General features: G+C 50.0%; 2 protein-coding genes across 14 annotated transcripts in view; one reads left to right on the plus strand and one right to left on the minus strand.

Moving 5' to 3' along the window:
- Positions 1 to 3,554, plus strand: part of CACNA1D (calcium voltage-gated channel subunit alpha1 D) — a 292,840-nt gene extending 289,286 nt beyond the window's left edge. For all 9 annotated transcript variants that reach the window (XM_073901366.1, XM_073901370.1, XM_073901372.1 and 6 more), the window contains 2 exons: positions 785 to 1,105; positions 1,565 to 3,554. In XM_073901366.1, the coding sequence (XP_073757467.1) occupies positions 785 to 1,105; positions 1,565 to 1,858 (615 nt within the window). In that variant the 3' untranslated portion in view covers positions 1,859 to 3,554. The remainder of the gene's footprint in view (positions 1 to 784; positions 1,106 to 1,564) is intronic.
- A 1,120-nt stretch (positions 3,555 to 4,674) lies between these two features.
- Positions 4,675 to 23,397, minus strand: part of CHDH (choline dehydrogenase) — a 34,223-nt gene continuing 15,500 nt past the window's right edge. For 4 of the 5 annotated variants that reach the window (XM_025885253.2, XM_025885252.2, XM_025885254.2 and 1 more), the window contains 7 exons: positions 13,669 to 14,427; positions 12,870 to 13,021; positions 11,852 to 11,981; positions 10,711 to 10,845; positions 9,206 to 9,348; positions 8,611 to 8,713; positions 4,675 to 7,899 (listed from right to left, as the gene is read on the minus strand). In XM_025885253.2, the coding sequence (XP_025741038.1) occupies positions 7,481 to 7,899; positions 8,611 to 8,713; positions 9,206 to 9,348; positions 10,711 to 10,845; positions 11,852 to 11,981; positions 12,870 to 13,021; positions 13,669 to 14,371 (1,785 nt within the window). In that variant the 5' untranslated portion in view covers positions 14,372 to 14,427 and the 3' untranslated portion in view covers positions 4,675 to 7,480. Of the gene's footprint in view, positions 7,900 to 8,610; positions 8,714 to 9,205; positions 9,349 to 10,710; positions 10,846 to 11,851; positions 11,982 to 12,869; positions 13,022 to 13,668; positions 14,428 to 16,086; positions 16,937 to 23,397 lie in introns of those variants that run through there. The other variant, XM_025885251.2, reaches the window with a different exon arrangement.

The following is a 23,397-nucleotide window of genomic DNA, read 5'->3' on the forward strand; positions in this document are numbered from 1 at the left end:
GGCGTTCCATTCAGGTCTCTCTGCCAACTTGTCACTTTTCTGCCTTCAGTTTTTATATTAATTTTTATTCGTGTCCTGCTTTGTTGTGGAAGGACAAGGCGTGGGAAGGCCCAGCCATCAAATGCCATGAACCAAGTAGGCCTGGAAGTCTCCATGGGCACGTGCGTGTGAACGCCCCTCCCTCTGCTGTCCGGCCCCCATGGGGGCCAGATCTGTGTCTGCACTGCCTCCCACGAGTGGCCATGGCTTCCGGTTGGGTCACGGGCCTCTGTGGCCCTCCATGCAGAGAGGGAATGCCGGGGTGCCTGCTGGGGCACAGCTGGGGGCGGGGGAAGCAGGGCTTGTGCCCAGAGCTCCAGAGCAGACTGGAGGCTGGCAAGTGTGATGAATGGCACTAGAGGAGAGAGGACTGTGTTCCCTCCAAGGGCTGGGAATGCGTTGTTTGCCCCTCGTGTCCTTCCGTATTTAAACCGAGAGCGAACTGGGTGGTGTGTTCATACAGCCCTGGGTGAACGTCTTCCCTAATTCTCCACTGCTCGGCCGCAATTTCACGAATTAGTGGCTGATGCCTCCTTAAGAACAGTGATGAGAATGCATTATGGATTTGGAGAAACTGAAAACAGTCTGCCAGAAAGCCAGATTTTACTGCCTGTGTCCTTTTCAAGTCCTTGTCCCTTATCCGTGGCCACCCCCGTACATCAGTGCCTCCTGCTTGGTGTGCGTGGGGAGGCCTGGGGCCCGCACCTGAGGACCTCTGGCCCCACCTCCTCTCGTCTCTCCCCAGATCATGGCAGTTGCGGGCCTGGATTCCAGTAAAGCCCAGAAGTACTCACCAAGCCACTCAACCCGGTCATGGGCCACCCCTCCGGCGACCCCTCCGTACCGGGATTGGACGCCGTGCTACGCGCCCCTGATCCAGGTGGAGCGGCCAGAGGCCCTGGACCAGGTCAACGGCAGCCTGCCGTCCCTGCACCGGAGCTCCTGGTACACGGACGAGCCTGGCATCTCGTACCGAACGTTCACACCAGCCAGCCTGACTGTCCCCAGCAGCTTCCGCAACAAGAACAGTGACAAGCAGAGGAGCGCAGACAGCTTGGTGGAGGCGGTGAGTGTGCCATCCGGCCCAGCAGAGGGGGACGCGCAGGTGCCATGGCGGTTCTGGGGGTGGGGGGGCTCGGGAGCCGAGCTGGGTCCCTTCTCCTCTGGATCGTGCCCATTCCTCGGAAGCAAAGATGGTCCATACAGCGGGAGTGTAAGAAAACCGCCGCTGCCTGTTCTCCTAACGGAGCTGTACCTAGGATTACATGCGCTGGGCCTGCAGATATCACCAGCTCCTACTGAAATCTTTTCCCCAGTGGGGCTCACTCTTGTTGGGCCATATGTAGCGTTCAAACTCTGTGACGTTTCCAAGCCATTCACATTTTGTCACCTGTGAGGTCTAGCGAACTGGATTGGCTGAGTCCCAAAAGCACATCGTGCGGTTAGTGCCTGAGGGGGCTCCTCTGTCATTTTCCCGGCAAAGGCTCGTAATGCATTCATGCTGTTGATCCTCTGTCCCGGACAGGTCCTGATATCTGAAGGCTTAGGACGGTATGCAAGGGACCCAAAATTTGTATCGGCAACAAAACACGAAATCGCCGATGCCTGCGACCTGACCATCGACGAGATGGAGAGTGCAGCCAGCAACCTGCTCAACGGGACGGTGCATCCCCGGGCCAACGGGGGCGTGGGCCCTGTCTCCCACCGGCAGGACTATGAGCTCCAGGACTTTGGGCCAGGCTACAGCGATGAAGAGCCCGACCCCGGAAGAGATGAGGAGGACCTGGCAGATGAAATGATCTGCATCACCACCCTGTAGCCCCCAGGGAGGGGCAGACTGGCTCTGGCCTCAGGTGGGGCACCAGAGGGCCAGGGAAAAAGTGCCTCGTAGTTAGGAAAGGTTAGGCACTAGTGTGGAGTCCATATTCAATTAGACTTTTGTACAAGTGATGTCATGCCTCACGGAAGCCATAAACCTGGTAGGGGACAGCCCTGCTCCCGTGCCCAGCCTCAGCTGTGGGAAGCAGCAGGTCCAGCCCTCAGAGGGGAGGACCCGTGAGGAGGTGGGACAAGCCCTGCCCGCTTGTCCAGGGCGCCCCCGGGGCTCTCCCCTGCGCCCACCCACCTGCTGGCACGGTGGGGAAGGTCAAGGTGATGACGATCACCACACCTGTGTCATTACCTCAGCCATTGGTCTAGCATATCAGACATTCACTGGGCCCAGCATATCCATTTTTAAACCCTTTCCTCCCAAACACACTGCTTCCTGGTTTCTGTTTGGCTGTTCTGAAATACAGTGTGTGAATCAGGACCTACCTACCAGCCGTCATCTGGAAAGGGGAGCAGGACCTTACACATGAGGTTTTCTGTTATGTGACCCCAGTTTACAAAAGAGAGTGTCACTCAGTCGGTTTCTGACTGTCAGCTCAAGGGCAACTGTAAACTGGAATAATCATGCACTCGCAACCAGGTAAACTTAGATACGCTAGTTTGTTTAAAAATTATAGATTTACTGTACATGACTTGTAATATACTATAATTTGTATTTGTAAAGAGATGGTCTATATTTTGTAATTATTGTACCGTATTTGAACTGCAGCAATATCCATGGGTCCTAATAATTGTAGTTCCCTGAAATCTAGGTATTATTAGCATTTTTACTCGGGCTGTACAGAAGTAGGAGAAATAGAGCCAATTCTCATCTATTCCGTGAAAATCTTTTGGGGATGAAATTTTAAGTTCAAAAGAACTTGACGCTAGAGATTTTTTCTAAAAAATATTTTGAGTCACTTTAATCTACCTTTACACAAGATATACCAGATGACTCCTTAACAACCTTTACTTTGGGCAAGAGTTCCAGGATTTGACAGTGTACCTTCGGTCCACCACGGGCCGCACCTGTCTTTGATTTTACTGACCCTCTGCTAAGCTCATCCCGTCGGTCGAGCTGGTGACTCTGACCCTGTGGCATTCACAGCGGCATCCCCGCTGCCCACACAAGACCTTTTTTGCATCTCTGGTGTAGAAAGAATCGCACAGGGGCATGAAGTCCCTCTGCCCCCGCTCCCTGAGGATGGATGCTGCTGCCGGTCTCTAAATAGGGGTGCTGGGGAAGGGGGGGGGGCGGAGGGGCAAAGCGGTGATCTGCAGGCTTAGAATGTCGGGTCTGTTCGATTCGTATTGTTGCCTTTTCACACAACACTGCTTTACTGTGTGTTCTCTTTGAGGGCTTTTATATGCAACTGAATGAGGGCTGAAGTTTTCATTAGAACATTTGCACGGTCTGGCTGTGCTTCCTGATGAAAACCCACTTGACCACGAGACCCACCAAGGCTTCCCTTTCTGTTCAAGGAATCATGCCGACTTTGTCAAGTTACCTTGGCAGGGATTCCCTGCAGTCAAAAAAAAGAAGAAAATTAGCAGGTTTTTGGTTCAAAATTTTTAAATATTACCTAGACAACCTGTTAATGTTTTGGGTTTGTTTTTTGTTTTTTGGGTTTTGTTTTTTTTTTTTTGTAAATAACAATACTTTGTTATGAAGACCTTACAAACCTCTTCTTAAGACATTCTTACTCCAGATCCAGGCAAAAACACTTGAAGGTTTGTAAATGACTATTTCCTGACATAAATTTTTTTTAATTAAAATGCAAAATGTTCTTCAGAATAAAACTGTGTAATAATTTTTACGGTATGAGGGAGCTCTTGCTGCAAAGAGCTGGTGTGGGCCGGTGAGCGCTCCGGAAGGGGCGGGCACTCAGTGAGGGCAGCTCTGGGACTGGGTAGCTTCTTTTATCCTCAGCTCTCCCTCCTTGAGGCCCATGGTCACTCAGCACCAGCTGCAGAGAGAGCACGGTTTCTCCTCAAGGGCTAAGCCACTGTCCCCGTCACCTCTGCTGGGCATTGTTCTGTGTAGCTTCTCAGCAGCAGTCCTACCAGGATGGGTTTTTCTGGCGCAGGCCGCCATTTTTCCCTGTTGGTACTTACAAACTGGCACGCATCCAGGCTGCGCCAGTCCTAACAGGCCTGCGTTCAGCCTCCCATCTACCATGAAAATGTTCTTTTTAAGACCCAGTTTGAAGTTGTCGAGCCACGTGGTGGTGTTTTGCTTTTGTTTTTTTTCCCCCTTTTGCTTCAGGAAAGTTGTAAGATGAACTCTCTCCTGTTTGGCCTCCCTCCCAACCCCCTAAAAAAGGTCATTTTGTTGTGTCCCCAGGAATAGTACATTTGGTTTTGCGTTTTTTGGTATCACAAATGGAAAGGGCAGCTCTGATTGAACGCCCAACCAGCAGGAACCTTGTTAACAGCCTTTTCTCCGGTTTCTATCCAGACGGCCAGGCCAGACGGGGCTTTCCAGCTCTATTCCCCCGTTTTGGAGCCTGGTCGAAGCCAGGAAGCTTCTCGGTTCACGGTGTGGGCTTTACCTGCCTTACTGCTGACCCCACGTTTGTGAAAGGAAGCAGGGTAGTTTACTTCACACTGTTTATATTTTATGGTCTTCAGTGTCCTTGCCAATGGTCTGCTTTCCTACAAAGCTTTCCATTGTTATGACGGACTGTAGGTTTGTTCTAAAAACCGGTCAGCGACAGAGCTCCAGTTCCTTCCCCGACTCAAAAACAGACACCAGCGAGGCTTGCATGTGTTGACAAAGTTTTTATTTCTCCAAAAGGATATTCCTTCTTTCCTGGGGACGTGAGAAGGCAGGAGAATGGGGAGCAGGCCTGGGGCCCCTGCCTCCAACGTGGGAGCACCAGCGAGAGCGGCCTCGTGGCCCTTGATGGCGGCGGGAGAGAGGACTGGGGAGGCTGCCCCGCTCTCCAGACGGGGCTGGTGGAGAGGGCGTGCGCTTTCTTTGGGTTTTTTAAGAGAAAAGGATGTAGGTATTAGATCTGATGTTAACTTGGTGGAGACAGGAAACAGCCTTTGTGGGGCGGAAGAGGGTTTGGCTGGAGACAGGCTCTATTTGCATTTATGGAAATGAGGATTCCCACAGTCAGCCCTGGAAGCAGGAAGACTGGGCATCCAGGAGCCAGGAGCCGGGTACTAGGGCCTGCCGTTTTCTGGTCCAGCTGCTGGCAGGCTGATCTTCCAGCTGTGCCTTCTGTCCCCTGTTCAACCCAGAAGACCCTTCTGCTTGTGCAGCAGCTGGAACACATAGGCTTCTTCGAAGGGGTCCATGCTGGGAGCCTGATCCAGGTACATACCCAGCTCAGTTACACGTTTTCACCCATTGTTTGCAAAGTACATTCTTCCATTTGTTCGTATCACGGGCTCTTCGCTAAGGGGCTTAAATAAGCTTCCTCCCAGGGCTGAGTGCTGACTTGGTGTCTGGGTGCCCCAAGGGCTGCCTGACCCAATGGGCACTCTTCTCCCCTCTCTGGCTTCCTCAGCCAACAGCCCTCTTTTCTGAGGTCCAGGGTTCCCTCATGGCAGTGGAACTTGGTGACAGCCTGCTGCAGCGACACAGGCCAAGGTTCCACTCTGCCAGACGGCTGCATGCTCACCTGTCAGGGCTCGAGCAGCAGCCACACATAAGTTCAATATTCTGCCCTGTGGCTGAACCCCAACAGCACAGCGTTCCGCTCTGACTTCTGTGGGGCCTGGGTGTAGAACACGTACCGTCTTCTCTTCTGAGAACTCATTTCTGCACATGGCTAAATTGTGTGATTGTATGGAACAAGGCTCAGTGACCAAGAGTAGGGGAGGGGCCCAGATGTCATCCGGCCATACAGCATGACGCACCTCCTCTGACGATAGGTCATTCTGCTTATGATGCAGGCACAGTAGCAAACCAGCCGCTGTCCCAAAGACCGAGACCACCGCAGCACACAGAGACCACGGAACGGCATGGCTGTGCCACGGCCACACTCAGGCCTGGGACCCCTCTACCCACCCAACTTGCTACTCGTTGGCCCTCCGAGCCAGAGTCGGTGGGGGGGGGGGGGCCCGCACTGCCCCACTGTTCTTTCAGCCCTGCAGGTGGCGCCGAGGCCCCGAGGATGGTGGATGTGGACCACGGCTGCGGGACAGATGGGGAAGCTCTCTTGGAACAGAAAATAAAGAGGCAGGTAAGATGAAACCAGAGCTACTTCAGATTTGTGAAGGAAGGAGGGGTGTGATGGTTTTCTTCTTCCCATCTTTCTGGAAGGTCTTTCTCACAATGGCAAGTTGTGGCTGTCTGGCCTCCAAGCCATCTCAGTCCACTCTGGTCCTGGGCGAAGGCTGGCATGCCCCCCTTTCCCTCCCCTCCTTGTTCCAGGGCAGGTTTCCAGAGCACAAGTCTTTTCTCCCCTGCCGCAGATGGTGGCTTCGAAGATCTTCCACCCAAAATTCATTTAGTTTTCATTACCTTGTAAGAATAGTCTGGCTAAGGCATCTCCATTCAAAACTCAGTTACTGGATTAAGTTGTTGAATTATAGGAAGTTTAAAGATCAAAGAGCTATTTTAAATACTACTTGTATCTGGTTCCCCCCCGCCCCCCCAAACTCAAATCTTTGCCCATTTATTTTCACGGGATCAGGTATATAGTGTGATTCGACTGTTTTTTTTTTTTCATCAGCCTTGGCTCCATCCCAGTCTGTTCCCATGGATGGCTGCGGAATACGAATTAGCCAGCTTCATCCACTGTGAGTCGCCTCCCCAGGCTGACAGGAAAGCATCCTCTTGGACTAGCTGCTTTGGCTTGGAGCAGAGGTCTGGTCTGTGGGGTTTGCTCTAGGTTTCTAGGTTTCCCTGGTAACAGGAAAATCATTTAAAATGCTAAATCAGGAAACCTATCACAGTGAAGAGACTCTCCAGATTCTTCTCTGAACAAGGTCCAGAAATCGAGCTGTGTTTAGTAAGAATCAGAGCATTGGAGAGGTGGGCCCTCAGAGTGACCCAACTGGGAGGGGACTCAGGAAGCAGAAGAGAAAGAAGCCTGTGTTTCTTCAGGCAGGCAGCCTTCCCTCTGGACTGGGGACACCGGAGGCTTAGGCACGGGCCTCAGCTACAGCTGGCAGCCTGAGGCAGAGGATGCCCCCCACCGCAAGAACCCCGTGCCGTCTAGCCAGCACCCAGCCTCTGGAATGGCTTGCTTTAATTAAAAGGGAGCCCTGAGAGAGAACCACTTCCCTCATGTCCGACCAAGACCCTGGGTTGCAGAGTGCCATGGAGTTTAAGATAAGGCCATGGTGGGAGTTAGCCATACTCCTCCACTGCCCTGCCCCCCAGCCCCCTCTACTGCCCCTTCAGGAGGTGGGGCCGGGGGGGGGTGTGCCCACAGGAAAATGCTGGGGAAAAGAAACCTGTTTCACTGCCTGATACCGGTCTCCCAGCCTAAGCAATTACACATTCTCAGCCACTGAACTGTAACATTCTAGGCAGTTTCAGGAAAGGGCACGGTGGGCAGGCGCTGTGCTGACCCTCTTGACTTGGCAGGAGGCTTCTCGGGCAGTGACCGCCTCAGCGCTGGGTGGCCAGGGTCCCAGGCTTGTAGACAGGGATGTCTTCGTCCCAGAGTGCAGGCTGCCCCTTGATGATGTCTGCTGCTTTCTCTGCGATCATGATTGTGGGGGCGTTAAGGTTGCCGCTGACCACACTGGGCATGATGGAGGCATCGACCACCCTGAGGTTCTGCACCCCAAGCACCCTGGTCTGTGGATCCACCACGGCCGTGGGATCAGAGGGCTGGCCCATCTTGCAGGTGCATGAGGGGTGGTAGGCGCTGTCTGCTTTTGCCCGCACGAAGGCATCTATCTCTTTATCTGACTGCACGTGGCTTCCTGGCTGGAGCTCCTTCCCCCGGAACGGTGCCAGGGCTTTCTGGGCAAAAATTTCTCTGGTCAGCTTCACACACTGTCGGAAGTCCTTAATGTCGGTTTCTGTCAACGAGAAAGAGGTAGGTGAGGCGACGCCTCTTACCAGTGGATTCTGAGCTCGGAGAGGCTCGGTAAGCTGCCCGAGGGGACACAGGTCAGAGCCTACCAACCCTCTGATCCCACAGCCCTGGTGGATCCACAGACCAGGGTGCTTGGGGTGGAAAACCTCAGGGACACGGAGCCACCAGGTCGTTTGTCACCTACTCCCATCCAGTTAGACTGCAACCAAGCAGAGTCCCATGAGGGCAAACAGGCACCGTCCTTGGCGGACACATCCTGCCCCAGAGGCCCTACGTTAAATCAAGGGTAAGAGTATACAGCCTGCCTCTTACCACTGTGGCTGTGAGCACGCCACGAGTCATTACTGAGCAATGGGGAGTGCTCCTTTTTGCTGCAGGCAAAGCGGCAGGCCCAGGAATGTAATCTGCTTTTGCAGGAGGATGCTCAGAGTAACCTCAGCACAAGCGCTCTATGCACTCTGTGCGCACAGCCACATCTCCCTGCACCTTCTGGCAGGTTGTTCTGAAGGCCACAGCTCCCTCCTGCTACGTTACAGGGCACGCACAGCAGTGTATGAGGGGGGCAGAGGGTGACTTGTGTCTCAGGGGTAAGATTCAGTGACAAATGCGAACCCCATGAAGGCATACATTCATTCGTTGAGTGAATGGCCTGGCAAGCCCAGGCCTGGGGGAGACCAAGGTGGTGGTGAATTACCTGTTGACAAGTAGTTGGGTTGAATCACAGGGTGGTCCCGGGGGTTGGCACTTCTCAGTTTGAGCCAGCCCACGCTCGTGCCCCGCATGGTCCCCACATGCACCTAGAAGAACCAGAGGAAGTGTGACCTCCCTCAACACCCCCTACTGGGCAGCTCAGGCCCCGGGCTTTCCCGTGGGATAGGGCTCCACATCCAAAGCCAATTAAGAGCAGACACATGTTAGCATCTGTCTGCATCTTACCCCCTCCCACAAGTGATCAAAAAACACCTCCCTGAATCACTCACTCTTGCTTCCTGGCTTTATAGGATTGTCTTCAACTTTCAGGGGCTGGAAACCCCAGGGCCACTGGCCACATCTGTCCATTTCCAGCAGTCTGGATAGCTAGAGCATCTGCCCTGAGCGGGGGCAGGTCTCACCTTTCCATGTACCACGTGGACTGCCTCACGCTCTTCCTGGCATGGCCTCAGGAAGATTCTAGGCTCCTCTTCTCCCCTCCCCACTCAGACCCACTGAGCAGCTGGAGGGCAGGACACAGGTTCCTGTGCCTCCCTGCTCAGGGGCCTGCCGCAGTGAAGAGAATGCTGCCTGCTCACCTGGTAAGCCTCTTGCTGGGTGGGTACCCGGCCATGGTCAATCACTTGGGACGGCAGGAAATGGAACTGGATGTCCGGGTGGGGGACCCCAGGCCGGCTCCGGATGAACCCTCCTGTTTCCAGGTGTGCCGTGGCTCCATCCCCTGAGGATCAGAAGAGTGAATCAGGGCGTGGCAGGCAGGCCGGCCTCCCCTCTCCTAGTAGCTCCTCCTGGGCCTTTTCTGGTGCCTGGACCCAAGTGCTCAACTCTGGCCCCTCTCCCTCAGGTGGGCTCACCCAACACCACAGGCTCCGATACCAGCTCACGCCAAGGGGCTTCGGCCTTGCCTTCCCCCGATTCCTCCACCGCTGACAACTGTGAAGCCTGGTGTCGCTGGGCATCCCCAACTTCCCTGGCCCCAGGCTCCATGCCCGACAGGCTGGGTTTTTTTGTTTTGTTTTTTAAGATCTTATTTATTTTTGTGTGAGAGAGAGAGAGAGGAGCCCGAAGTGGGGCTCGACCCCAGGGTCCTGGGATCATGACCTGAGACGAAGGCAGACACTTAACCGACTGAGCCTCGCCGGCGCCCCCGGACAGGCTGATTCTTTCACAGATGGCCTAAGTCAGACATTCGGGCTGTCCCTGTCTCTCCCTTCTCCTCCTCTTCCTCATCACCCACCATGTGGCCCTCAGAAAGCCTCCCTGACTTCAGCTCCCACATCTACTGGGACCCATCTGCCGGGCAGTAGCACCCCCAGCCCTCCCTCTGCCCCAGTTCAGACCCCTCCTCACTGGCAGCTTCCGGGGCCTCCGCGCCAGTGCTCCGGCCGACCCTCGAGATCCAGCGCTCTTCATCGCACCCCTGCTTTTTCCTCAACATGCTACAGTCTCCCTGGCCCGACACATCTGTTCCTCTAACGCTACATGCCTAGACCCAGGGCCTTGGTCCCTTTTCTTCCTAGCTCTCAGACATCCTCCACTTTACTAACATCCTGATCCTAAAACTAAGCACGTTTACATGGTTTCTTTCCACGGATCCCAGCAATGCATAAGCTCCCCAAGGGCACCTGCCTTTACTGGCACAGCAGAACCTGGAGGTGTGGGAGAAACCCATGCTGAGAGGGGATCTCAGAAGCACCACTTCCTGGCCTGGGCACTACGCTGGGACCCCGAAAACAGCCAGCACACTGCTGAGAAATGGATGCTGACCATGCCTTTACTCTTGGCTCCTTGGACCCCAGATGGCATCCAGCCACAAGGCTACCCCTGTTCATATGTAAGGAAGAGGGGTACCCAGGCTCTGAGTCTTACCTGGGACTGGCCCTGGGGCTGCTGCTTCTGGTCCTCACAATAGCCTGCCAGACAGGACTATGTATCCCCATTTTGCAGATGGGAAAGCTGAGGCAAAAGGCAGAGCTAAGCTTGGAATAAGTAACTTGAGACCAGAGCCTTCTCTGAGCACCTTAGGAAGGAGGCCATGCTCCCCCAGACCTGCTCCACGAAGGTCCCAGGCCAGCATGCCCACCTGTGAATTTCCAGAGCCACTCCAGACCAATCCGGACCTTCCTCAGGGGCTTCTGTGCTGAGTGCAGGGTGATGGGGAGGGTGCATGCCTGCTGGATGTATACCTCCAGGTGGTCCTGCAGGTTCTGGCCCACTCCTGGAATGGGAGCGAGTGGTTAGGAAAAATGGCTTCTGGGGGGCGGGCTGCCACTGGCCTCTCAACATCCCCGGGTTTTGGAAACTCCCTCCACCCCATCCACTTATCCACCAAGACAGGCCCTGCTCCCTCCCTGGGTCTCGGCTTAAAGGTCACCTCCTGGGACTCCATCCCTCCACTCATGGCGAAGTCTCGTCCTCTCATGCTGCCAAAGCCACCTGCCCTGGTCACTCCCTCCGGGGGCAGCCCCGGGACCCCTCCCGATGCCATCCTGCCAGGCTGCAGCCTCCCTGAGGGCAGGGCCTCAGCATTCGGCAGGTGCCACTCCCTGAGCTGCTTGCCAGAGGGACTGACAGCCCCACCCGCACCCGGGCCCAGGGAAGGAGGGAAGCAAGCCTTGCTGTGCTGGGCAGACACTGCGTGAGCTCATCTAAGCAAAAGGGGGCGCCGGGCAGGCCGCTGTCACAGACCTCTCACAATGAAGCCTCCACGCGAAAAGGGTCATTTTTGGGGAGCATGGGTTCTAAGAGAGGTAAGAGCCCCTAATGGGTATCAAAGATCATCTGTAAGATCAATTTTAGGCCTAGGATAATTCTCTTAGCATGAAAAGCATGCACTGGAGCACTGAGTTGGCATCTTTAATGTCAGGGCTGCTGCTGAGTCCTGAGGACAGAACACACAAAGGCCTGGACCCCTCTCACCGCAGGGCTGCCCGGGGCGGGAGGTGGGTACAGCCGAGCCTGGCCCAGCAGGCTTCGTGGGTGATGCTCCTTACTGCAGGGGCATCACCTTCCAGTTGGACAGGAGGGCCAGGGAAGGGGAAAAAAATGACACAAAGACTTGGGGTCCCTGGGGAGTAGAGGCGTCCAGTGAGGGTCGCGGGAAGAATGTGACCATTCTGTGGAACGCGGACTGTTGCCCCCGTCCCACTCCATGCTAATGAACTCCAATAAGCCCTTTTATTAGCAGAGGCCCCCTCTGCGGAATGGTGGAGAAGGGAGCTCACCAGGCAGGTGGCACACCACCGGGATGCCCAGCTTCTTGAGGTCATCTGCATTGCCGACACCCGAGAGCATGAGCAGCTGTGGAGAGTTGATGGCACCCCCGCTCAGAATCACCTCCGTGCTGGCGTAAGCCTGGAAGAGGCACAGGCATGCGGGTCACAATTCCTGAAAAGCCAGAAAGAACCCCAAGAAAGCGGCCTCGGCGTGAAGTCCCCCAGCAGCGGCCAAGGATCCCATTTCCAGGCCCCGGAGGAAGGCAGAGGATGCTCAGGGGGCCTCCCTGGAAAAGCCCTTGGCAGGTGCAGCTCCGGGGCATGATACTAAAGCACACGTCATGTGCTAACATACGCTCTGTGACCGCGACGCCCTCATGACCGTCTTAAAAACCGTACTGTGGAGCTTAAATGAGACCCATGAAAACAAGCACTCACACAGGCGGTGTAAATAAAGCATCGGTGAGCCGGATCTTCACGTGGATGCGGGATGATCCTAACACACAGCTGAGGGGGTAACGGTGTAGTGCGGAAATAGGGAGCATGCTCACATTTGTGATTTTTAGTCTTCTTATAAACCTAGCAATTTCTGGGGCACCGGGTGGCTCAGTCGTTAAACGTCTGCCTTCAGCTCAGGTCATGGCCCCAGGGTCCTGGGATAGAGCCCCGCATCGGGCTCCCTGCTCCGCGGGAGGCCTGCTTCTCCCTCTCCCACTCCCCCTGCTTGTGTTCCCTCTCTCGCTGTCTCTCTCTCTGTCAAATAAAATCTTTAAAAAAAAAAAAAAACCCTAGCAAGTTCTGAAGAGGTACAGAAGGAACAGGAGGACTGCTCTGAGGTGGGAGGGGCAGACAGAAGCTCACAGGGGCCACTGTGGGCTCTTTGCAGGTGGCTGGCCTGATGGCATCCCCCCCCACCCCAAGCCCTGGGGACCAGAGCCCGACTGCTACCCACACTGAGCACGAGCACCAGGGTGACTGCTCGTTCCCTTCCACGTCCACTGCCCCGGCCCAGCGGGAACTCACTCACCCTGTGGCTCTGACCGTTCTTGATGTACTCCACACCCACCGCGCGGGTGCCCTCAAACAGCACCTTGCTCACAAACGTCTGCGCCTCGGCCATGAGGTTGGGGCGGCTCAGTGCCGGGTGCAGGTACGCGCACGCTGTGCTCCAGCGCTTGCCTGTGGGACAGAGCAAGATCAGGCACAGCCCCTGCCCCCCTTTCCTGGTACCTGAACAGGGGAAAGGGGCTGGAGAAAGATGGAATTTGACCTTCCCTGGACACTGTGAGCTCTGCCCCAGAAGGAAGGCTGACACCAAAAGTCCCTGCTGGGCTGAAATCCATATCCACGAGGCAGTGGAAAACCCCCCTCCGCTCTTGGCAGGATGACAGACCAGGAGCAGCTAATAAAGGGGGGTGAAAACCCTTCGCAGGCAGGCAGGAGCCCTGGGTCGACCCAGGCCTTGCCTCTGTCCTGCTGTGAGCAAAGCACTTCGGTGCTCTGTGCCTCAGTTTCCTCATCTGCAAGTGTCTTCGGACTTTGGGCTCTTTGATCAAAGAGTTGACTCTCCAGCCAACAGAGGCCAGAGGTAGAGAATGCCCCAGAGTCTGTCACCAAATCAGTCCTCACTGGCTGTGGGCTGTATTCTGTGGCCTCTAAGGGGGTGCGATACCTCAGTCATCTGGGCCTCCTCTAGGTGCAGTTTACCCTCCCTGACCACGAAGGGGGCAGGAGGCATGGCGCTGTGATGGTGGGTAGCTTCCTTTTTTTAAAAGGGAGAAACCAGGGTGGGGGGGGGCGGACGGGGTACGGGAGCCGTGTGCTACCTTGGTGGATGGTCATGTCCATCCATCCGAAGCCTTCTTGCTGGAAACCGTTCATGTCCTCGGTGAGCGGGTAGCCGGCCTGCTGCGCTGCCTCCAGGAAGGCGCGGTGCAGCGGGTGGTTGGTCCTGCCCCGGGACACGTGCAGGGGGCCCTGGCCGCCACGGTACGTGCCGGCGCCCAGCTCGTGACTCTGCGCCTTGCGGAAGTAGGGCAGGCAGTGCGCGTAGTCCCAGCCCATCGCGCCTTCCCGCTGCCAGCGGTTGTAGTCTTCGGCGTGGCCGCGGATGTAGACCATGGCATTGAGCGACGACGAGCCCCCCCAGACCCGGCCGCGCGGCCAGTACAACACCCGGCCGTCGAGGCCCGGCTGCGGCTCCGTGTGGTAGCACCAGTTGTACCTGTCATCGCACAGGTTGGCCACGAGGGCCGCGGGCATGTGGATCTTCCACAAGAGCCGCTTGCTGCCCGCAAGCACGTCCTTGGGCCCGGCCTCCAGCAGCAGCACGCGCTTGTCGGGGTCCTCGGTGAGCCGCCTGGCCAGCACACAGCCCGCGGAGCCCGCACCCACCACCACGTGACTGTACTCGTCCCCTCGCCGGGAGCCCGCGCTGGCCAGCGCGCGCACGCTGGGGGGCCGCTGCCGCCCCACGGCTCCCCAGGGGCCCAGACGCCCTTCCCTCCAGCCTCGCAGGACGCACCACATGCTTCCAGCCCAAGTCCTCGGACGTCCACCGAGAGGAGTGTGATGATTCACCGTTCCTAAAACAGGAAAAGAAAGCTTTAGAATTTTAACTCGGCATGCGCATTGCAGAATCAGCCCAAAGCTGGGGCACCCGCAGCCATGCAGCAAAGGTTCCCTGGCAGGCTCACTAAGTGCCCACCAAGTGCCCACCCAGGGCCCGGTGGGGCAGGCCTGGCCGGCATGACCCTGCCCTGGGGAACTGTGAGGCCAGGGCTGGGGGCACAGGGGCTCCTCCCCAAACTTGGGAGGTGGGGTGGTCCCCAGAGAGGCTTCTCTGTGACATGTGTAGTAGGTGAACCTGGAGGCTGGGCAGGTGCGTGGCTGCTGGCATGCAGGGGAGGTCAGGGCTTTCTGGGCTTGCACTCAAAGCTCACCCCTTTAAGACAGTTGCTGAGCCCCTACCACGTGCCAGGCACAATTTCATCTCTAGCAATACACAGGGAACAAGACATCTGCCCTCAAAACGGATGGTCTGCGGCCTGGGTGACAGACGAGACTTAAGTAACTGAAGGAAGGCCAGGGTGTGAGGCTCGAGGCTGCAGAGCTCAAAGCCTGTGACCTGAGGGCCATGGGGTGAGCTAGAGGGCTTTTCAGCAGGGGTGGGGTCAAAGCTACAATCTTCAGAGATCACTCTGGAGTGTGCTGGAGTTGGAACAACAAAATGCCAATAGCTTTTGGAGCTGCCTTTCTCAACAATGTGCAAATTATTCCCAACATGCTCAGTGCACAGAGGTGGAAAAGAACCAGGGTATCCCACTCTACTGGCACGAGAACATCTGAGAAAGCCCCACCCATGAGGTTCAGGCACCCAAGACTGACGCCACAACAAGAGAGCCGAGAAACCTCGAGAAACCTCCTCCATGAGCCTGCCCCAAGGCACAGCAGGAGCCTACCACCTGAGGCAGGCTAAAGAGATGAGTGTAGAGAAAGACCCCAGCCCCCTTTTGGGAGCCCCAGGCCCTCCTGAGAGCAGGAACACAGAAGAGCCTTGCAGCACTCCAGGCCCCATACTAGCACGAGGTAGCAGTGCCCTACCACTCAACTCCCAACTGGGTTGGCTCGACACTCCACACTAATGACCTGGTAGCATAAATAAATACTATTTACCTCAGTCACTACTATCATGTCACACACAAGGTCCTGCATTCCATAACAATCTGGGAGACATGGAAGAAGAGCAGGGAAAGATGGTGGAGGAGGACCCTGAGCTCACCTTCTCCCAGACACTGCGGGCAACAAGTACCAGACTGCAGATCACTGTGAAAACCACCTGAAGACTAGCAGCATGGCTATTCCACAGCAAGAACATAAAGAGGAGGCCCTATCAAGAAGGGGAGGAGGGGCAGAGACGCGGTCAGGGACCAAAACCCTGGCACTGCGGTGCGTTTCCCACCACAAGTGAGAAGACTATCCCAAGCACGGAGGTCCTCCCTGAGGAGCCAGGGGATCAAACCCCACACGGGGCACCCCCCATCCTGGGGATCTGCACTGGGAAGATGAGCCCCTATAATGTCTGGCTGTGAAAATCAGTGAGACCTAACTCTGGGAGGGCTGGAGGGCTATAGGAAACCTAGAGTCTGCTCTTAAAGGGCCAGAGTGCTGTATCACTCAGTCTGAGCCCCAGCACGGGAGCAGCAGTTTGAAGAGCACCTGGCATGTACATGAAGAAGACTTACTAATTTTAGCACATTTGCTGAACAGGCAGGGATCGGTAGGCAATTTCTCCAGGAACGGAAGTGCTGGTGACGCCATTTTTCTTGCCCTCCTTCAGCCTAGCTTGGCTGGATGCTTGCGGGAGCCACTTCTGATACTTCATCTACCTTGCTGGCATTGCTTGTCCCCCACCAGCATTCCCCTGGGGAGCCACACCACCCAACCCGCCTGTCCCAGCAGGTGTCCCTCCAAAGCGGCTCCTGTCCCAGCACACCCAGCGGGCAGCCTCGGCTGGGACTGGCAACCTCCAAAGTGACTCTTGCCCTGGAGAGGCGGAGAGCCAGCACCACACCCCAGCATGCTTGCAGCGGCTACAGCCAGGCCTTCCAGCCAGCCGTGCCAGGAGCTAACCCCGCACACCAGCACGCCTGCAGCAGCTACAGCTGGGTTTCCTAAGCCAGCTGCACCGGGGGCCAGCCCTGCCCACCAGTGTACCCACGGCAGTCGCAGCTGGTCACTGCAGCTAGCTGGGCTGGAGGCCAGCCCTGCCCACCAGTGTGCCACAGAAGTTGTGGCCCAGTCACAACAGGAAGGTGCAGACAGCCCACACAAGGGACACCCCTTGGGTGCCTGGTTCTGGTGAGCAGGGAGACAGCACTACTGGGCCCTACAGGATGCCTTCTATGAAAGGTCCTACCGAATCCACAGAAGCCAACACCGAGAGTCAGACAAAACGAGGATACAGAAGAAGGTACTCCAAACAAGAGAGGGTAGGACCTCAGGAAAGGAACTAAGCGAAAGAAATCGGCAGTCTACCTGCTAAAGAGTTCAAAGTAACGGTCATAGGGTGCTCACCGAGAAGAGTGGAGGAGCTCAGAGAGAATATCAACACAGAGAAAATAGAAAAAGGCACAAATCAGAGTGGAATAATAACTGAAAAATATAACAGAGGAAATCAACAGCAGATTAGAGGATGTAGAAGAACAGATCAGCAATCTGGAAGATAAGGTAGTGGAAAGCGCCCAAGCTGAACAGCAAAAAGAAAATTTTTTAAAAATGAGGATAGATTAAGGGACCTCTGAGACTACATCAAGTGCACTAACATTCACATTAAAGGGGTCCCCAAAAGAGAAGAGAGAATGGGGCAGAAAACTTATTTGAAGAAGTAATAGCTGAAAATTTCCCTAATCTGAGGAAGAAAATAAGACATCCGGGTCCAGGAAGCACAAAAAGGCCCTAACAAGATGGGCCCAGGACATCCACACCAAGCTACATAATAATTAAAATGGCAAATTTTAAAGAGAATTGTAGAAGCAGGAAGAGAAAAGCAAATAGTTACATATAAGGAAAACCCTCATAAAGCTATTACCAGATTTTTCAGCAGAAACTCTGCAGGAAGAAGAGAGTGACATGATACATTCCAAGTGCTGAAAGGAAAAAACCTACAACCAAGAATACTCTATCCAGCAAGGTTATTGTTCAGAATTAAAGGAGAGATAGTTTCTCAGACAAATAAAAGTTGAAAGCATCCATCACCACTAAGCCAACCTTATAAGAAATATTAAAGGGATATCTTTAAGAGGAAAATAAAAGGTCATAACTAGAGGAAAATTATGAAAGGAAACAATATCACTTGGTAAAAGCAAACATAGAAAGGTAGTAGATTAATCACTTATAAAGCTAGTATGAAGGTAAAAGACAAAAGCAATAAAATTAATTATATCTACAAAACTTAGTTAAGGGATACAGAAAATAAAAAGATATAAAATATGACATCATATACATTAAAACATGGAGGAGAGGAATAAAAATGTAGTAATTTCAGCATATGTTCAAACTTAAATGACCACCAACTTAATATAGATTGTTACATACATAGGATGTTATATATAAGCCTTACAGTAACCACAAACCAAAAATGTATAAGTACACAAAAATAAGCACAAAGGCATCGAAGCATAACACTAAAAAAAAGTCATCAAATCACAAGGCACAAGAGAAAGAGAAGAAAGGAATAGAGAAGAACTACCAAAACAACCAGAAAACAATTTACAAAGTGGAAATGAGTGCACACCTATCAATAATTACTTTAAGTGTATATGGATAAATGCTTCATTCAAAAGGTACAGGATGACTGAATGGATAAAAAGTATAAGACCCATCTATATGCTATCTACAAAAGACTCACTTCAGACCTAAAGACACATGCAGACTGAAAGTGAACGTGTTGAAAAAGATATTTCATGAGAATGGAAGAAAAAGAAAAGAAAAAGAAAAAGCTGGGGCAGCAATACTTATATTAGACAAAACAGACTTTAAAACAAAGACTGTAACAAGAGAAAGCATTACATAATGATAAAGGGATCAATCCAGCACGAGAATATAACAATATCTAAGCATGATATAGGAGGACCTAAATATATGAAGCAAATATTAACAGACATAAAGGAAGAAATTGATAGTAATGCAATAATAGTAGAGGACTTTAAAATCCCATTTACATCAATGGATAGATCATCCATGCAAAAAATCAATAAGGAAACAGTGGTTTTGAGTGGCACATTAGACCAGAGAGACTTAATAGATATATACAGAACATCCCATCCAAAAACAACAGAATAAACATTCTTTTCAGGTGCACATGGAATGTTCTCCAAAATAGTTCTCATGTTAGGCCACAAAATAAGTTTCAATAAATTAAAGAAGATTAACATCCTATCAAGCATCTTTTCCAACCATGGTGGTATGAAACTAGAAATCAATTACAAGAAAAAAAACTAGAAAAAAGACAAACATGTGGAGGCTAAATAACATGCTACTAAGCAACCAATATGTCAATGAAGAAATAAAAGAGGAAATTAAAAAAACACCCAGAGACAAATGAAAATGGACAACAATGGTTCAAAATCTTTGGGACTTAGCAAAAGCAGTTCTAAGAGGGAAGTTTATAGCAATGCAGTCCTACCTCAAGAAACAAGAAAAAAATCTCAAACAATCTAACTAGAAAAAGAAGCCCAAAGTCTGCAGAAGGAATTAATAAATATCAGAGCAGAAATAAATAAAATAAAGACTAAAAAAAAATAAATAAATAAAAAAGATCAATGAAACAAAGAGCTGGTTCTTTGAAAAGATAAAATTGATAAACTGCTAGCCAAATTCATCAAGAAAAAATAAAAACTCAAAATCACAAATGAAAGAAAAATTACAACCAACACCACAGAAATACAAAGGATTATGAGACTACTATGAAAAATTATACACCAACAAATTGAAATACCCAGAAGTGGATAAATTCCTAGAAACATACAATTTTCCAAGACTGAATTAGGAAGGAATAAAAAATCTGAACAGACCTATTACCAGTAATGAAATTCAATCAGTAATGACAAAACTCTCAACAAACAAAAGTCCGGGACTAGATATTTTCACAGGTGAATTCTATCAAGAAGAGTTAATACTTATCCTTCTCAAACTATTCCAAAAAAAAGAAGAGAAAGGAATGCTTCCAAAATCATTCTATGATGCCAGCATTACCCTGATACCAAAACCAGACAAAGATACTATAAGAAAATTATAGACCAATATCCCTGATGAACACAGATGGAAAAATCCTCAACAACATATTAGCAAACCCAATTTTCAAACAATACATTAAAAGGATCGTTCACCATAATCAAGTGGGATATATCCCAGGGATGTAAGGATGGTTCAATATTTACAAATCAATGAATCTGATACACCACGTTAACAAAATAAAGGATAAAAATCATATGATCATCTCAAAAGATGCAGAAAAAAACATTTAACAAAATTCAACATCTATTCATGATAAAAAAAAAAGACTCTCAACAAAGTGGGTAGAGAGGGAACATACCTCAAGATAATAATGGCCATATATGACACACCCACAGCTAATGGGTGAAATAACCAACAGCCAATGGTAAAAAACTGAAAGCTTTCCCTCTAAGATCAGAGACAAGAGAAAGATGTCCACTCTTACCACTTTAATTAAACATAGTACCAGAAGTCCTAGCCACAGCAAACAGATAAGAAAAAGAAATGAAAGGCATCCAGATTGGTAAAGAAAAAGTAAAACTGTCATTATTTGCAGATGGCATGATACTATATATAGAAAACCCTAAAGATTAAAAAAAAAAACCCTATTAGAACTAATAAATGAATTCAGTAAAGTTGCAGGATACAAAAATTACTATATAGAATGCTGTTGAGTTTCTATACACTAATGATGAACTGGCAGAAAGAGAAATTAAGAAAACAATCCCATTTACAATTGCATCAAAAAGAATAAGATACCTAGAAATAAATTTAACCAAGGAGCTCAAAGACCTATACTCTGAACTATAAGATCTCAATGAAAGAAACTGGAGATAACACAAAGAAATGGAAAGACATACCAAGGTCATGGGTTTGAAGAATTAATATCCTTAAAATGTTCATACGTCCCAAAGCAATCTACAGATTCAGTGCAATCCCTATCAAAGTAACAATAGCATTTTTTACAGAACTAGAACAAATAATCCTCAAATTTGTATGGGAACACAAAAGATCCTGACTAGCCAAAGCAATCTTGAGAAAGAAGAACAAAGCTGGAGGTATCCTGCGCCCAGATTTCAAACTATACTTACAAAGCCATAGTAATCAAGACAGTATGGTACTGGCACAAAAACAGACACATAGATCAATGGAACAGAATAGAGAGCCCCGAAATAAACCCATGTTTATGGTCAATTAATCTATGACAAAGGAGGCAAGAATATCCAATAAACAAAAAAAGACAGTCTCTTTAATAAATAGTGTTGGGAAAATGGGGCAGCTATTGTGAAAAGAATGAAACTGGGCCACTTTCTTACACCATACACAAAAATAAACTCAAAATGGATTAGAGACCTAAAGTAAGACCTAAAACCATAAGAAAAAAGTACAGCATAAGAAATATAGTCAATAATACTGCAATAACATTGTATGGTGACAGATGGTAACTACACTAAAAACCACGGTGAGCATTTTGTAATGATTTAATTCTTGAATCACTATACTGTAAACCTGAAACTAATATAGTATTGTATACTTACAACTAAAATTAAAAATAATAAATATTGAGGCATAAAAGAACACGAAAAAGAAATGGCTCATTATTAAGAGATAAAGTAGTCAACAGAACCAGACCAAGGGAGGACCCATCCAGATGTCAGAACTGTCAAAGACTTCAAAATAAACAAGTTTCACATTTTACAAGATTTAGTTGAAATGGTGGACATGTTGAACAGATAGGCGATTGCAGCAAAAACTGGAAACTTAAAAAAGGGACAAACAGAAATACTCAAAATAAAAAAATTATCAGAGGGGCGCCTGGGTGGCTCAATCGTTAAGCATCTGCTTTCGGCTCAGGTCGTGGGATCGAGCCCAGCATCGGGCTTTCTGCTCAGAGGGGAGCCTGCTTCTTCCTGTCCCTCTACTTACTGCTCTGCCTACTTGTACTCTCTCTCTCTGTCAAATAAAATTTTAAAAAAATTATCAGAAATGAATAATTTGGTTACAGCAGAGAAGAGAATAAGTGAAAATGCAATTAGGTTAACAGGAATTATCCAAATGGAAATAATATAAAATGGAGAAAGAGTAAAAGAGAGAGGAAGAGAGACAGACAGCTAAGAGCCACGAGATGGTATCAAACTATCTAGAGTTAAGATAATTGGAATCCCAGTAGGAGGAGAGGTATAAAAGGAAAAAGGAGAAGGGAAAGGCGGTGCGGGGGTGGCGGGGGGAGGCGGTGAGAGGAAGAAAGGGAGAGAGAGAGAAGGACAAAGAGAAAACAGAGGAGAAAATATATTTAAAGAGATCGCTGCTGAGACTTTTCCAAAATTAATGTAAGACAAAACATCCAGGATCCAAGAAGCTTAGAGCATCCCGTGCAGAATAAAAACAAAAAACAAAAAACAAAACACATCTAAGTACATAATAGTCAAATTGCTGAAATCCAAGAAAAAAAAATCATCAAGCCAGCCAAAAAAAGAAACATGCACAGAGGAATAAATATAAGAGTGACAACAAACTTCTCATCAAAAAACATGCAATCTAGAAGATAATGGAGTGACAGCTATAAAATACTGAAATGGGGGGTGGAAAACCCAGTAAACTTACAATTCTCTATACCCAGTGAGTCTATCTTTCAAATATGAAGGAGAAAGACATCTTCAGAGAAACAAAAGCTGAGCGAATATATCGCCAGTGGATCTGCACCGCAAAATATGCTAAAGGAAGTTCTTCAGGCAAAAGAAGTATGACACCAGCTAGAAATTTCAATGAAGAGCAACGGAAATGGTAAAAACGTGGGTGTATGAGTTTCTTATGACTGTTGTAACAAATGACCATAAACTTGGTGACTTAAAACAACACAAACGTATCCTTACAGTTCTGGAGGCCAACAGTTTGAAAACAGTTTCACTGCGCTAAAATCAAGGTATCAGCAGGGTTAGTCCCTTCTAGAAGCTCTCTAGAGGAGAAGCCATTTCCTTGCCTTTTCTAGATTCTGAGCATCACTTGTATTCCTTAGCCTCTTGCTTCTGTTGTCACATCTTCTACTTCTGTACTTATATCTCCCCCTTATTAGGACATTTGTGATTACATCATTCGGACCTCCTGGATAACCCAGGATCATCTCTCCATCTCAAGACTGTTAATCTCATCTGCAAAGTCCGTGTTGCCACATAAGGTAACATATTCACAGACTCCAGAGTTAGAACACGGATATCATGGAAGGCAATTGTTAAGCCTACCACAGTGCGTAAATACAATACACTTTTTCCCCCTTGTTTTTATTTGTATTTTTTAAGCTAGGAATTATTATATTTTTACTCAAACATAATTAACATACAGTGTTATGTTAGTTTCAGGTATACAATATAATAATTCAACAATTCTATACATTTCTCAGTGCTCACCAAGATAAGTGTACTCTTACTCTTAATGATAGAGAACTGAGGGTTGAGGGAAGGAGGGGGGTGGGGGATGGGCTAAATGGGTGATGGGTATTAAGGAGGTCACTTGTTATGATGAACACTGGGTGTTATATGTAAGTGATGAATCACTAAATTCAAGTCCTGTACACTATAAGCTAACCAGAATGTAAATAAAAACAACAAAAAAAAAATTAAAGAAATGAGCCTGGTGATGGGTATTAAGGGCGGCACATATCGCAAGGAGCACTGGGTGTTATGCACAAACAATGAATCATGGAACACTCCATCAAAAACTAATGAAGTACTCTATGGTAACTAACATAACATAAAAAAAAAAAGAAAGAAATGAAATGTAAT

The sequence above is a fragment of the Callorhinus ursinus genome, unplaced genomic scaffold (assembly GCF_003265705.2).
Source record: "Callorhinus ursinus isolate GAN/ISIS: 27379988/994484 unplaced genomic scaffold, GSC_fseal_2.0 scaffold15, whole genome shotgun sequence".
NCBI classification, from domain to species: Eukaryota; Metazoa; Chordata; class Mammalia; order Carnivora; family Otariidae; genus Callorhinus; species Callorhinus ursinus.